The sequence below is a fragment of the Anabrus simplex genome, chromosome 2 (genome assembly GCF_040414725.1).
Source record: "Anabrus simplex isolate iqAnaSimp1 chromosome 2, ASM4041472v1, whole genome shotgun sequence".
Classification (NCBI taxonomy): Eukaryota; Metazoa; Arthropoda; class Insecta; order Orthoptera; family Tettigoniidae; genus Anabrus; species Anabrus simplex.
Genome location: NC_090266.1, coordinates 678,540,748 through 678,557,767, shown reverse-complemented (window position 1 = coordinate 678,557,767; position 17,020 = coordinate 678,540,748). Strand labels below are relative to the sequence as shown.

Genomic DNA, 17,020 nt, shown 5'->3' with positions numbered 1-17,020 from the left:
GGCTGAATTACAATTACCCAGAAATATTTACTCAATTAAAATTACAAATTGCTTTTTCAACAAGTAGACTAATCAGTAAAATCACAATTACTTTACAGAATGCCAGTCCTAAGGTAATAACTGAAATTTTTTCTGATGTGATATTAATTTAATTTCTCCATACTGATGAGTCTACAATTCAAAAGATATAAGGGTGGAATGTTACCACCTAATCAATACATTAATTATACATACAAAAATATGCATTTATATTTCAAATCACATTACAGTACTAGTTTTGGCCTTTTTATGGGCCATCTTCAGCTAAATATATAATTTTGAATCATAAGTTCTAAAATGGCACAGTTCACTGTCATTTAGAAGGTAGCAGGTAGGGACCCTCTTCGGAGGCAGCCCTACCCAGAGGGTGGTGCCCCTGCCTATGCGAGTCCCAGAGCACACTGACCCAGTGTGTAACATCTGGTATGGGTCCCAGCTCAGAGTTATGAGTGAAGACCTCAACGGCATCTACGGCGGAGAAGGTGTACTTCGGTATGGTGGAGATGGCGGAAGGGGCAAATGCGTAGCGTTTGTACTCCAGAGGAGCGGCTACGAAAGGCAGCCTAATTTGAACCTGACAGAAGGTAATAAAATGCCGTTGGGAGTGGCGAACCCATTGTACAAATTACTTATAAGATGAGTGCGAGTGAAGTGAGGCCTTGGAAAATGCTAGAGCATCACCCTGAAGTGATGCGCAGTTCCCAGTGCTCTGGGAGAACTGTGAGAATTGGGCTACCAGACATCACAAGAATCGGTATCATCAATGTCGTGACTTCGAATGGCAAGGTAGAAGAACTGATAAGAGTATATGAAGAAGAAAGACATAGCAATGATGGGAATAAGAGAGACAAAATGGAAGGGGAAAGGTAAAAAAGAATTGAAGAATGGGTATAGATTATATTGGAGTGGAGGAAAGATGGCAACAAAAGGTGGTGTTATATAGAGAGAAGACCTAGCGCAATATGTGGACAAAATTGACCAGATCAGTGACAGGATAATTAAAGTCAGACATGGACTTGAGAGTGGAATCAAGGATTTTATACAGGTTTATGTACCCTAATCGGGGAATGCAAATGAATGTTTAGAAGAGTTTCTAGAAGGACTGGAAAGTTGTATTGAAGACAAAGAGGTTGTAATAATGGGAGACATAAATGCACATGTTGGAACAGACAGACAGGGAAAAGAAGAGATAATTGGTCCCTATAGTTATGGAAACCAAGATGGAGATTTGGTAATAGATTTTTATAGAAGGAATGGATTAATTGTTGGCAATACATGGTTTAGAAAAAAGAACTCACAAAAAATTAACTAGATATAGTTGGAGAAATAGAAAGACAAAGATCTTATTCTGGTGGAGAAGGAGAAACGTAGACAACTGGAAGATGTGACAGCAATGCTAAGAGCCGATTTCGAAGGAGACCATAAAGTGGTGGTAGCCAAATTAAGAATTGGTAAAATAACGAATTTAATAGAAAAAAAGGGAAAGAAAAATAAAGGGATAGAACTTAAAAGAGAAAGAAATAAGGGAAAAGTAACAAGAGAATCTGAAGAACAATTCCCAAAGATGATGTGAACAGTGTGGAAGAGGAATGGATATGTTTCAGAAATGGATTTGTAAAGTGTGCAGTAAACACCTGTGGAAGACTATCAGGGAAAAAAAGGGAAAAGAGACTCCTTGGTGAAACAGCAGGGTAAGGGAAGCAATTAAAGAGAAACACATGGCTTGGAGGAAGTGGATAGGCAGCAATAGTACAGAGAATTGGCAGAAAAATAAAGAAGCCAAAAAGGTATGTAAGAAAATAGCACAAGAAGAGAAACGGAAGAGCTGGGAAAGTTTCACAGAAACTTTACAGGAGGATATAAAGGGAAGTAAAAAGGTTTTGTATGGTTTGGTGAAGAATAGTTTACGAAATTAGGAAGATACAAAATTTGTAAATACTGAAACAGGGCAGATATTGACGTAAAGAGATGACATACTAAAAAGATGGGAAGAATACTTCTCAGAATTGCTAAATATTAAATACAGTGAACTGGTAGATGAGAAGGAGCAAGAAGAAACAATGGGGAAAGAAGAACAAGAAAAGGAGATATTGATGTTAGAAATAGAGGAAGCCATACAAAAGATGAGCGGTAAAGCAGCAGGAGTGGATTAGGTAACTACGGAAATGATAAAAGCAGCAAGACCAATAGGGCTACAGTGGCTGTATAGATTATTTAGAATAATCTGGAGGAAGAAAGAGATCCTAGAAGAGGGGGAAAAGGGTTTAATTATCCCAATATTTCAAAAAGGCGATAAAAGAATGTAATAACTACAGAGGGATCACTTTTATTGCCCATGTAGCTAAGATATTTGAGACAGTATTGGAAGGAAGACTGAGGAGGAAGCTAGAAGGAGAAATAGAAGAAGAACAGTATGGTTTTAGGAAAGACAGATCAATGTTTGACCTGATCTTTACATTAAGACATATGACGGAGAAAAGATGGGAGTTTGGAAAAGACATAGCGAGGACATTTATCAACATTGAGAAAGCTTACGACAGTGTGCCCAGACAGTTGGTATGGGACACATTAAGAAAAAAAACAAGTTGACAGAGTGGAAGTGCAAATGATAATAGCTATGTACAAAAATTGTGTTAGTAGTGTGAAGACTAGTATAGGAAAAACAAAGTGGTTTGAAGTTGAAAATGGTCTCCGGCAGGGAAGGGTATTATCCCCCACATTATTCATCACAGTCATGGATGAAATTCGTAAGAACATTAAACAGAGATTGGAAAGACAGGCAACAAAAGCCATGTTGTTTGCAGATGATATAGTGATATGGGGTGTGGATGAAACGGAAGTGCAAAAATAAGTAGATGTATGGAATCAAGAGATAGAAAAATTTGGGATGAAAGTAAGCACAGAGAAAAGTAAAACAATAGTAATGACAAGGGGAAGGAAGGAAGGAAGGAAGGAAGAGGAAAAGATAAAACTGAATGGTAAAATTCTGGAAGTGGTTAAAAGTTTCAAGTACTTGGGATGTGTGATCACAGAAGATACTACTTTTTTGCTAGTTGCTTTATGCCGCACCGACACAGATAGGTCTTATGGAGACGATGGGACAGGAAAGGCCTGGGAATGGGAAGGAAGCGGCCGTGGCCTTAATTAAGGTACAGCCCCAGCATTTGCCTGGTGTGAAAATGGGAAACCACAGAAAACCATTTTCAGGGCTGCCAGCAGTGGGGTTCGAACCCACTATCTCCTGGATGCGAGTACACAGCTACGGGCTCCTAACCACATGGGACCACAGAAGATGGAAAGATAACTGAGGAAATTGGGAAAAGAATACAACAAGCAAACAGCTTCTACCAGAGTGTAAGGGGTATTTTGTGGAACCAAGATGTCCCGAAGAAATGTAAGAAAGTATTATATTCAACCTATTATGAACCTATACTAACCTAGGCAGCTGAATCATGGACTACAACAAAACGAGAGGAGAGTAGAATACAGGCAGCAGAGATGAAATTCCTAAGAGGTATCGAGGGCAAGACCAGAAAGGATAGAATTAGAAATGAAGAGATAAGGAAAAGGACAGGAATCTTGAAACTTCAAGACAGGATAGAAATAACAAAGCTAAAGTGGTATGGGCATATGATGAGAATGGGAGAAAAGAGTATGCCAAAAAAATAAGCTTTTTCAGAGAAGTTAACAGGAAAGAGACCACGAGGAAGAGCCCGAAGGAGGTGGACAGATTCAGTATTGGAGTGCATAGTGAAGAGGGGAAGATGTACTTAAAAAAGGAGGAAGAGTGGTGAAGAGACAGGCAGCGATGGAGGTCCTTGATTCACAACCCAACCCAGGAAGCTGGAAACGGGAAATGAAGATGATATGACTGTTATTTAATATCACTGTTATCGTTTTAAAATACTTTTTTGTAGTAAAATAAGGTCATTTAAAAGACTTTTTGTACACTTGTTATATACATACAAAATATAAGTACAGTACGAGTCCACTATAGCGAGTACAGCATATAGCTAGAACTCCATTGTAACGCCAGCTTTTGTCCATCCCTTGAGAATTCCTATATTAAGGTGTGTATTATCCTTTGGATACAGCAAGAACTCTACCACTGATACATCCGTTACTACAAGTGGTTAAGCGTGGGTTATTTCTTCCGTTACGGATATTTCTGCACTCCAGCAATTATACTGAATGCGAACTATCACCGTCGGTATAGTTTTCGCGCTATGTGCATTAGCAAGCTCTCTTGTCGACATTCAAACTCGAAGGGGATGTCGGAATCGATTAGTAATATCTGGTGTTCTATAAACACAATTTGAAAATGAAAGAGAACATGTTTCCATAATAAATACATAAATAACGTGGCCAATAGCAGTAGTTCACTCATTAGAAATAATGGCTGAAATATATTATGACTGATTAATTTAATGCTATGTCGCTGAAATTAAGTAAGAATGTGATACACCTCAAAATACAGTGCAGAGTGGATGACTGATTTCAGAAGTTAATTTATTCGGTAAAACCTCATTTGGACGTTTCTGCAGAGGACAAGGTAAGAGAATGTGTTAAGCAAGAAAACCTATTGAATACATGTACCAGAACTATCCAACTGGGATATGTGAACACTTTATAGGTTTTTCCCAACATGCCTGCATTTTACGTCGTGTATGTATGGGTACAGAGAAAGATATAGGCTATCTACCGTTTCTAAAGATTAGAGTATTAAATGGCATGAAAAAGATGAGAGGACAGATACAAAAAAAAAATTCCACTGGGGCTTATTAAAAAACTACCGTGTAGGCCTATTAAAAGGTGTGTAAAACACCAGACAACAAATATAAAAAAATTTGCACTGGGGTCCATAAAAGTATCAGCGCATTATTTGCAGATCGCACTCTTTCTATAAAACAAATGTCAGCTGAAGCCTTCTATATTGGACCGGTGCGTTATTAAACATTGTTGTCTGATAACACTCTTCGACCACGAATTATTTGTAGATTAAGCTTGGCCATATGTGAGAGGATTACTTTGAATGTCATCTTGAATATGACAAAACTTTGATGGAAGTTGCGAGTTTCCTAGCAGACATGATACTGTGATTAAACATTTCAATGAAATATATTAACAAAAGAATGTATGAAAATAGGCATACAGATGAATACAACACTAATAATGAAAATAAAAATATTCGGCATAATGAAGACTCGAACCTGTGTACCTGATGTTACCAAGCGAGCACATTAGCCATTGCGCTACGAGAATGCTTAGGGTAATTGAGATACATAAAGTAAGTTATAGCTGGTGTCCGAAAACTGAAAAATTAAAATGAAAAAATTAAAGCCTATTTGAGATGATTTCCAAATAGGTTTAGATTCTGTATCCTTCTGGAGTTTCTTTGCGAAAGCTTGACGTATAAAATGTATACCTGACGCTGTCGATGCGAGAGGCTGGTGTGACCGTTGAAACTCAAGGGAGGCATTAATGTTAAAAATCCTGCAATACAATATCGATCACTGTCACGGTATCATGCTTTTATCAATATACTAAGCTAACTTAAGATGTATGTCACCAGAAATATAGCTAATAACTAATAACGTTCAGCTATCAAAACTTGCCCGGCAGGTAAAATTTTTTCTTTTTTTTCTTGCAAGTTGCTTTACGGCGACGATGGGACAGGAAACGCCTAAGAATGTGATTGAAGTGTCCGTGGCCTTAATTAAGGTACAGCCCCAGCATCTGCCTGGTGTGAAAATGGGAAACCACGGAAAACCATCTTCAGGGCTGTCGACAGTGGGGTTCGAACCCACTATCTCCCGAATACTGGATACTGGCCGCACTTAAGCGGCTGCAGCTATCGAGCTCAGTGGTAAAGTCTTATGAGACCCTCGAAGTGGCCGATAATTTAAGTGCCGGGTAACTAAGATTTATGTTTATAGCGCTACCCGGGAGTGGTCGAATGGAAATATTCTTTTACGCGGAGGGCAAGTTATGCGCTACTTGACGTGCAGATGGTAGAACCGGCCCTAAGAGGGACATCCTTAGTCCTTACAATGGTTATTTCTGGTTTGAAATGTGAATTGGAGAACTGTTATGGTGTATCTATTGCGATTGAGGTGACAGTTGCAAAACAGGATGTTCCTTTGAGTCCTTGTAGGGTGGCTTCCAGCAGCCTTGCTAGCGCAAGAGCGCTCAACGAGTCATTTAAACGACCCTATTTTACAACATTCAAAACGATTGTTTTCATCATATTTATTTTAGTTAATGACATTTAGCATTTCAATATTTTAAGACAATAACAGTTGAAGAGGGCCCTTAAAAAGGCCGAAACTAGTACTGTAATGTGACTTGAAATATAAATGCATATTTTTGTATGTATAATGAATATACTGATTAGGTGATACCATCCCTTCCTTATATCTTGTGAACATTTTTCTTTCACAGAATATAAAGTTTGCAAGGACAAGATATTGCTGTACTTTGTGTGGGTTTTCTAGGTTTTCTTTTCTTTTTGGCATAGAGACGTTAAGTGACTATCATCACTAGGAGAGACTAAACATGATACATTTAAACAATAAAAACAATTGCTTTTGCCATATTTATTTTTCTTAATGAAAAAAAAAAAAAAAGAAATAAAATGGCGTATGGCTTTTAGTGCCGGGAGTGTCCGAGGACAAGTTCGGCTCGCCAGATGCAGGTCTTTTGATTTGACTCCCGTAGGTGACCTGCGCGTCGTGATGAGGATGAAATGATGATGAAGACGACACATACACCCAGCCCCCGTGCCAGCGAAATTAACCAATTACACTAGCCTGCAAAAAAAAACTTTTTTTGTGCAGTAAAAAGGAAAATAGGTGGGTTTTATGAATTTCTTAACTCAGAATTCGAGAAAAAAATTAGTTTTGGCATATCACATCTGGTTTAGTGGCAATTTTACAAAATGTTATTTTGTTCTTACGTAAAATTGTTGATACTTAGTATTGATTAAATTTGATATATTAATGTTAATTTCAGCTTGCGAAACGTAATCATATTTTGCATGCATTAAATACACATAAATGTTATGTAAGCAAGTAGATGGTTTGTATTATATTATATTTTTAATCTATATTGCAATTCATGAAACTCAAGCATAAAGCGCCTATTTAGTTTCGGCTGTACAGTTGCTTTTAAATTAATATAACCGTACCTTGAATAAAAATTACATGGTTAAACATACATAGTTTTGTTACATTACGTGTAGGTTAGATTCACACCTCCGTCTTTTTCCGTTTTCCGTGGAATTTTCGGATTTTTTAAGTTCTTGAATGATCTCTAGAAGGGTCATCTCGCGCAATCGACCAACAGTAATCGGCCATCATATTCACATCCCAACGTCCCTGATAGCGTCGTTCTGCATCTTTGAGATCCTGGTGAAACCTTTCGCCTTGTTCTTCACTGACAGCTCCTAAATTTGGAGGGAAATAATCCAGATGTGAAACTAAGAAATGAAGCTTAAGGCTCATATTACAACCGAGTTCTTTAAATTTTTACCAACATTTTCCTTACAATTTCTTTGTATTGAGGATCCTTACTGTTGCCAAGGAATTTAGTCACTACATCTTTGAATGTGTTCCATGCCTCTTTCTCAATTTTGGTCATCATGTCTGTGAACTTTTTATCCTTCATCAGTTTACGAATCTGTGGTCCATCAAAATTGCCCTCTTTGATTTTTGCATCTGATAATGAGCGAAATTTAGTGGATAAATATTGGAAGCATAGGCTACTTTTATCTAATGCCTTGACATACTGTTTCATCAATCCTAATTTGATGTGCAAGGGTGGAAAAGCAGAATTTTTTCATGGTCAATAAGACTTACATTCAAGACATTTTTGGATCCTGGTTGTAGTTGTTTACTTTCTGGCCAATTCACTGTATCCCAATGTTTATCCCGTGCCCTGCTATCCCATTTGCATAGGAAACAGGGAAATTATGTATAGCCTTTTTGTTGTCCCAGCAACAATACAATGATCTTCAAATCACCGCAAATTTGCCACCCATGCTCGTGAAATTTAATTTTTTCAAGCACCAACTTTAAGGTCTCGTATGTTTCAGACAATTCTGTGGAGTGTGCAAGTGGTACGGATGCTAGAACATTTGTATTATGAAGCAAAACAGCCTTTAAACTTCTTTTGGAAGAGTCAATAAAAACGCGCCAGTTACTAGGATCATACTTTTCTCTCCCAACTGACGAAGAAGATTTGAAATATCCGTACAAAATACAAGTTCATCTTCTTGAGTATAATACTTTCGGAATTCTTTGTCATGATTTCGGTATCAGGAAAATGTAACACCGTGTGCCAACATATTCTTTTCGCGCAATCTTGAACCATGTAATTCACTTTTTTCTTTAGTTAGCTCTAAGTCCCGTATCAGATCATTCAATTCGGATTGCGTGAATTTGTCTGAAGGTGTGTCATATTGATGTGGCTCGAAATCTATTTCTTCATCGTCAGATTGCAATGAAATGTCGTATGGCTTTTAGTACCGGGATATCCCAGGAAGGGTTCGGCTCGCCAGGTGCAGGTCTTTCTATTTGACGCCCGTAGACGACCTGCGCGTCGTGATGAGGATGAAATGATGATGAAGACAACACATACACCCAGCCCCCAGACCACTGGAATTAACCAATTAAGGTTAAAATCCCCGACCCGGCCGGGATTTGAACCCGGGACCCTATGAACCGAAGGCCAGTACGCTGACCGTTCAGCCAACGAGTCAGACGTCAGATTGCAATGAACTGCTACTTTCCTCACTCAAGTGAGTAGGTGGAGTACGCACAGGTAAGTCAGGTCCATGAGGAACTGGTCGAAGAGCTGACTTGAGATTCGGATATTTAATTTTGTTTCTACTTTTCTTATTGTAACTGACAACATGGGTCATACAAAAATAGCAGTCGTCATGATGGTTCTTTTGCTCTTGCCATTGCATGGGTATAGCAAACAGCACTGAGTTTCGTTTGCCCTCATACCAGTAACGTAGACCCTCGATACAGGTATTGCATGCAATATGAGGTGCGAAAGATTTGTCTTGATCCCCAACTTTCAATCTGAAGTAAGAAACATGAAGTTTCTTTACAAACGAATCTATTTGACGCACCTTGGAATCGAACACACAAACTCCACAAATGTAACAAAACTTTCAAGGACTGTTTACACTGTCTTCTGTGCACCCATGAAACACTAGCCATGATGGTGTTAAAACACTAGAACTTCACTTACTAGTGATCAATTTGAAATTAAATTACATTAAATCTTGCACACACAATAGGCCTACAATTAAATGAATGTGAACTTTAAAAGACGCACTAAACATGTACCGGTCCTTCTTAAGAGCCTGTCTCAAGCAACACTGTTATCTTTGAAAGGAAACTGCTTTATCAGTCCATCATAAACATTGCATAAGAGCTGGGGCTTTTAACACGTCTATTTATTCAAGTGGTCTAAGATGAAAGACAAACGCTCAACTGTCTTATCTTCAATCCTACATACCTTGCGGTCTATTACGTATCTGGGGGAGTTTGTTATGAATTTAACAGGAAACCCCCAACTACAAAAATGAACATTTAGACAGCAATAAACCTATAATAAAATGCAAACAATAACAAATCAAATCACATAATTGTATTCTAAAAAATGTTGTGAGAGAACATATCTCAACATTACATCTTACGAATTCATGCAGATCCTAAAACACCTAATTGCGTCAAAATTAGACATGATAGGAAAAAAATAGCATCATTTTCGGAATCACGGCAGCAATTTCCATAAGAATTACATATTTTCTATTTTACAGCAAAATCATGTTGGCTAGTGTTGATTAAAATTCCCGATCCTACCGGGAATCGAACCCGGGACCCCTGTGGCCAAAGGCCAACACGCTAACCATTTAGCCATGGAGCCGGACTAGTTAATTAAATTTAGTGTTGGTTCTTAACATTCTCATTGCTAAGCCTCAATTTCTCTGGGGGAAGTACATCTTTGCATTTACTGAAAAGATACCCTAAAGAGGCACATGAAGGAATACATGTGTTTAATTTTAAGAACATCGTTGGGATAAGTATGATGTCTTTGGAAGTACTGGAGAGGTAAAACAGTATCACATCCAGAACTGGTGAAGCTACTGGTTCTGCTTTAGTAGAACTGAACTGAAATAAAAATTTCTTCATTACATTTTATTTCTTTCCCTGTTTCTGCTTCCATGCCGAGTATACCAATTACTAGAATGTAACGATTACAAGTAAAAATTACTAAGGCTATACAAGTAATTTAATTTCTTTAACTGAATGACTTCCAAACTCTGATTGCCAGTACAGAAATGGAACAAGGGTATTTGTCAGTCCAGGTCTGTGATGATAGTATCCATCACAGGGATGAACAGATGTGGTGATAAGGGCGACCCCAATGCAACCTAACTGTAATGTCATTTTTATTGGATTCTCCTGTAGTTGTCAGGGCATAGCTTTACAGGACTGTGTAAAGTGGCTGCACCCAACCAGCAGGGTACTGTACTTCATGGCGCCATGTTATCAAAATCAGGTCATTTGATCCATGATCGAAGGCTTGCCCAAGGTCCAACAAAGCAAGGTAGAGTATTCTGTTCATCTCACAGTGTTTCTCAATGAGGAACTGGGCAGCATAGATTGCATGGTTGCACTCAAGTTTTTTAAAAATAAAGCTTGGCTTATGGTGTTATAACAATCTTACAAATACATTAGTCAGGAATGCATTCAAATACCTTCATTGTATGGCTCAGAAATAAGCCCAAGTGGTAATTAACATACCTGACAGAACTTACCATTCTTTGTGAAAATGGCTGTGGCCAGTTGGTTGGTGACGATGATGATGATGATGATGATGATGATGCTTGTTGTTTAAAGGGGCCTAACATATAGGTCATTGGCTTCTAATGGTAAGAAGTGAAGCGAAATGTAATGACAATTTAAAAGTCCAAAATCATCCACTGACCAGAATTCAAAACACAATGACGAAGAATGAATGGGTGAATATGAATTTAAAACAATCAGTGGATCCGAGCCGCAATGCTCCACATTCACAGAAACTATCATCAAACAATAGTATTACTGATCAAGGGACTGCTTCTGAAGCACAATCCTGAATCGATGATTCTTGTTGTCTAAAGGGGTCCAAAATCCAGGTCATCAGCCCCTCATAATGGTACTTATCGTTAGTAGAGTAGAGCTATCGTATTTGTCATGTTGCGGTACTAATCAAAAGTAGTGTAAACTCACGGTATTCCACACATTACGGTACTACTCACGGGTAATGTAATACGCGCATGTAACGCAGACCTATGATGTTTCCCACATTGCAACGCCACTTACAGGCAACACAAACCTATGGTGTTCCTCACATAGGTGTACTAATCACAGGAACTCGTACAATCCTGTGGTGTTCTTCACATAGTGGGTACTAATCATAGGAAATGCAGACCCACAGTGTCGCTCATATGGTGGTACTAATCACAGGCAATGTCCAGACCAGTAGCGTTTGTCACATAATGGTACTAATGAAAAAAAATGAAATGGTGTATGGCTTTTAGTGTCGGGAGTGTCCGAGGACACGTTCAGCTCGCCAGGTGCAGGTCTTTTGATTTGATGCCCGAAAGCGACCTGTGCGTTGTGATGAAGACGAAGCGAAATTAACCAATTATGGTTAAAATTCCTGACCCTGCCGGGAATCGAACCCGGGACCCCTGTGACCAAAGGCCAGCATGCTAACCATTTAGCTATGGAGCCGGACATGGTGCTAATTACAGGCAACGTAAGCCTGTGATGTTCCACATGTACTAGTACTAATCACGGGTACTGTAAATCTCTTCCTGATTCACACTCTGTTGCTATTGATCACAAACCTATTGTGTATCTAACATAGTGGTACTACTCACAAGTAAAGGTGACCCATCGTGTTCCCCACGTGATGGAACTAATTTAAAAAAGTAGTCTCATGGTTCTAATTCGATCATCTCTTGGTTGCCCCTTTTAGTTGCCTCTTACGACAGGCGGGGGATACCGTGGGTGTATTCTTCGTCCGTGTCTCCCACCCACAGGGAGTCGGTTGGTGTCTGCTCCTCTACAATGATTTGGTTGAAGAGTCTGGTTAACTAGCTTGCTGAATTCCATATTTGAGAGCAATATACGGTAGTTCTGCTGAAAGGTCAACTGGACCAGTGGCTTTTCTCGGTTTGGCTTGTTTCAAAAAGTCCTGACTTTGGCAACATCAATGTGGTCAATGAGTCTTTAAGATTGGTAGGCTGGGAAATTTCTTCAGATCTCTTAGTTTTGGCATCAAATTTCATAATGATAATACCAATAATAATAACAACAACAACAACAATAATAATAATAATAATAATAATAATAATAATAATAATAATAATAATAATAATAATTTTTTAAAAAGGATAAAATTTGCTGGCGTACAGTACAAACCTTTGAGAACTATCAGATGATATAGTCGTTGCGCCTGCAAAAACTGCTATGTGAAATATTTCAGCTTAGAATTTTGGCCAGTAAGATTCTGTCAATGAAGGTTCAATACTGAGCGAGTACATTCAAACAATTCTCACTCTAGATGATATACACTGCCAGAAAAAAAAAAAAAAAAAAAAAACAGGCAACTTCCTTGAGGACTGTGATCAGTGGCACCAGGATGTATATGCATTCTGAGGGGGATTTATGTTAGCAATTCATTTCCCATGGACATCGGCGATCAGATGGCACTCAGGTCTGTTTGTGCACACACTGTTTTGACTCTACAGGCAGTAACTGTGCTGAGGTTAGAAGTGAACAGTGTTTTCAACATTCATTCTAGGACCATGCCCCGCCGACTAGTACAGTAGAAGTCCGTTATAGTGAGAATTCACAAAAATTGACTCGTTATAGCGGATTGTTGTCATAACCGATTTTTCATAAAAATTGGGGAAGAAGCCATACACATTAAAATTGGTATGAAACGGCAATCAGTTTGTTCAAAACTCGAGTTTTCGTGGATGATATCCACACTATGTTTTACTCATTAATTTTTTTAAATCCGATACTATGTGAAAGTCACTCCAGAGGCTTCTGTGGCAAACGTTTCAATTTTCTTCTTCAAACAGCATCACCTAACCTAACCGTATATACATAAAGAAAATATATTTCAAGCACATGTAGAGAAATTATAACCACCTTGCTACGAATTTACATGGGAATATTCCGAAATTCAACTAGATGCAAGAAAATATAAACTCTCCTCTGAAATCAGTGATGTACTCTACCATATCCTGAAGTGAATCACATTCTTACTTAATTTCAGTACATAACATTAAAACTAACAGATCGTTTGCTTCAGCCTTTATTTCTAATGAGTTAACTGCTATCGGCCATGTAATTTACGAATTTATTACAAAAACGTGTTATCCTCCTTTCACTTTGAATTTCATTTTAGAGAACAGCAGTCAACGTGTATTACTAATCGACTCCAACACCGCTTTCGAATGTCGGCGAGAGAGCTCGCAAGTGTACATGGCGAGGAAACGATACTGTTCGGTGATCGATCGCATTTTGTGGCTAATGTTTGTCTTCTTATTCAAACAGCGTCACCTAACCTAACTTTACCAGACTACATGTATCATGAAAACATATTCCAAGCACCAGTAGAAAAATTATAACATCTCGCTATAAATTTACATGGGAATAGCCTCTCCGAAATGTAACCAGAGGCGAGAAAGTATAAACTAACCTCTGAACTCAGTGATGCGCTCTGCCATATCTTGAAGTGTATTGCATACTTACTTACTTTCAGTGTAGAGTATTAAAATTAAGCAATTTTTTACTTAGCCTTTATTTCTAACGAGTTAACAACTGCTATTGACCACGTTGTTTACATATTTGTTACGAAAACATGTTCTCCTCTTTCTCTTCTAATTTTCTTTATGGAACAGCAGTCAACGGGTATTACCAATCGACTCTGACATCCCCTGGAATGTTGACGAGAGAGCTTGCAAGTGCACACAGCGAGAAAACAATACCAAAGGTCGCATTTTGTGACAAACACTTCAGATTTTATAGTCAAACAGCATCAGCTACACTAACTTAACTGCGTATGTACCATGAAAACATATATCAGGCACCAGCAGAAAAGTGATAACCACCTCGCTATAAAGTTACATGGGAATAGCCTTGCCGAAATTTAACCAGACAAAAAAAAAATATAATCTAACCTCGGAAATCAGTGATGCGCTCTACTATATCTTGAGGTGTTATCACATTCTTACTTAATTTAAGTGTAGAGTATTAAAATTAAGCGATCGTTTACTTTGCCTTAATTTCTAACGATTTAAAAACTGCTAACGAGCACGTTATTTATGTATTTATTACGAAAACAAGTTGTCCTCTTTCATTTCTGATTTTCTTTATGGAAAGGAAGATGACAGGTATTAGTAATAGAATCCAACATTGCCTTCGAATGTCGACGAGAGAGCTCGCAACTGCACATAGCGAGAAAACAATACCAAAGGTTGCATTTTGTGGCAAACGTTTCAGTTTTCTTATCCAAACAGCGTCACCTAACCTAACTTAACCGTACTATATGTATCATAAAAACATATTTCGAGCGCCAGGAGAGAAATGATAACCCTCTCAATATAAATTTACATGATAATACCTTTAACCAGGCACAAGAGAATATAAACTAAACGCTGAAATCAATGATGCACTCTCCCATATCTTGAGGTGTATGACATTCTTACTTAATCGCAGTATTTAGCATTAAAATTAAGCGATCGTTTGCTTCAGCCTTTATTTTCGACGAGTTAACAACTGCTATCGGACACGTTATTTTACCATTTATTATGAAACCTTTTCTCTAAAATTTCTATTTTGCTTTGCGGAACTGCAGTCGATGGATATTACAAATCGACTCCAACATCGAGAGAGCTCGCTAATGGACACAGCGAGGAAACAATACTGAAAATGATCGACTGCATGCAACATAATGGCTGGGTGCATAAATATCGGTACCGGAAAAAATCGCACACGTGCAATCTCATAATAACGGATGTGTCAGTGATAGGGCTCTCGCTGTAACTGGAGGATAATACATAGTTTAATATAGGAATTTTGAAGGGACAGAAAAAACCTGACGTTATAACGGGATTTTCATTGTATGTCGTAATTGTTATAGCGGAATTCTACTGTATGTGCTCCTGCTGAACAACTGAAACCATTAGAACGGGATTGCATTGTGGGCCTGCAGGAAGCTGGATGGTCGTACCGGCGAATTACTGCACGTGTTGGGCACAATGTACAGGTGGTGTGTCGCTGCTTTCAGCAGTTGTCTGTGGAACATTCCCACACCCGTAGACCAGTCTCCGGACGTCCATAGTACAGATGCACGACAAGATCGACGCATTGTGCAAGCAGCGGTGGCTGACCGAACATCATCCACAAATTAAGTCTGGTCACATGTTGCACCTGCTGTGTCATTAAGGACCATTGGGAACAATCTGCTTGCAGCAGGATTACGATCACGTGTGCTTCTGGCCAGGCTACCACTGACACCAAAACACCGCCAAGCATGACTACTCTGGTATTGTGAAAGAGTCTACTGGAGAGGGGAATGGTGCTCTGTTGTCTTCAAGAATGAGAGTAAGTTCTGTCTGTATGCAAGTGATGTACGTACATGTATATGGTGTAGACGTGGTGAGCAGCCTATTCCACAGCATACTCCCCCCATGACACCCAGGTTTCATGGTGTTGGGGGACCATCAGTTACAACTCATGGTCACTGCTGGTGTTTCTGCAGGTTAACCAGTGCCCGCTACATTATACAGGTTGGTGTCCCCGTGCTACAGCCATTTCTTTGACAGGAAGGTGATGTACTTTTTCAGCAGGACAATGCACGTCCACATACAGTTGCTGCGATGCAACATGCTCTACGGGGTGTATAGCAACTGCCCTGGCCAGCAAGATCACTGGATCTCTCGCCAACTGAACACATATGGGACATGATGAAACTGGAAATTATGCGTTCTCCTGAGCCTGCAAGAACCACTGCCAAATTGCATCAAAAGGTGCAAGATGCTTGGGACAATCTATTGCAGGATGCCATTCAGCACCTTTATGATTGCATGCGCAAATACACGCCTGCATTGCCACCAGAGGGAGGTACACTGTGCATTGATGCTACTGTTTGGGCATCCTTTACTGAGATGTGTGTTTCACTTGGTGTGAATTTGTAATCATATACTCCTGCAATGATGAATTACCTGTTACATCGCTTGTGAATAAAATGACCTTGTCCTTGAGGATGTTGCAAGTTATTTCTTGGCAGTATATGTGCTGCAGGTCAATATTTCTGCCACAACATTTTCATATAGTGGTTTACCCAGGTACAACGACGGTATGCAATCTGGTCTGAATAATAATAACAGTAATAATACTTTTCAAAAAGGATAAAAGTTACTGGGGTACAGTACAAACCTTGGTCCAATCTTTCTTGCTGATCAACATGCTCAAAATCATGATGATTGAATGGTGAGTGCACTGTGTAATGCTGGTTGGAATACTGATGTGAATACATTCCACCAGGGCTACGTCTAAAAATAAGAAACAAACATCCAGCTGATAAAACTATCATGACAAGTACCCACAAAATATTTATGGCTGTTGAAATTATTTAGTCCTTTATACAGGTTGACATCAATGTTAATTCATAAAGCAAATCTATAGTAGTCTAAAAATGTTATGATCTACATAAATTGGCCAAGTGAAGTAGTCCAAAATGAAAACGTGCCAGACTTCCCATAGTAATTGATCTATTTCAATTATATTATAATACTAAGAGAGATACCAGAAATATATTTCATACAATATTTGCCATGAGCCAACAGGGAAATTAAGGATAAATATTTGAGATCTCACTGCTGGTACTTACTGAGTAA

General features: G+C 38.8%; 1 protein-coding gene across 2 annotated transcripts in view; it reads right to left on the bottom strand.

The window, feature by feature from the left end:
• The window catches only part of sstn (stepping stone), a 204,872-nt gene that overhangs the window by 33,576 nt on the left and 154,276 nt on the right, over window positions 1-17,020 (bottom strand). For both annotated transcript variants that reach the window (XM_067141258.2, XM_067141259.2), the window contains one exon: window positions 16,560-16,675. In XM_067141258.2, the coding sequence (XP_066997359.2) occupies window positions 16,560-16,675 (116 nt within the window). The remainder of the gene's footprint in view (window positions 1-16,559; window positions 16,676-17,020) is intronic.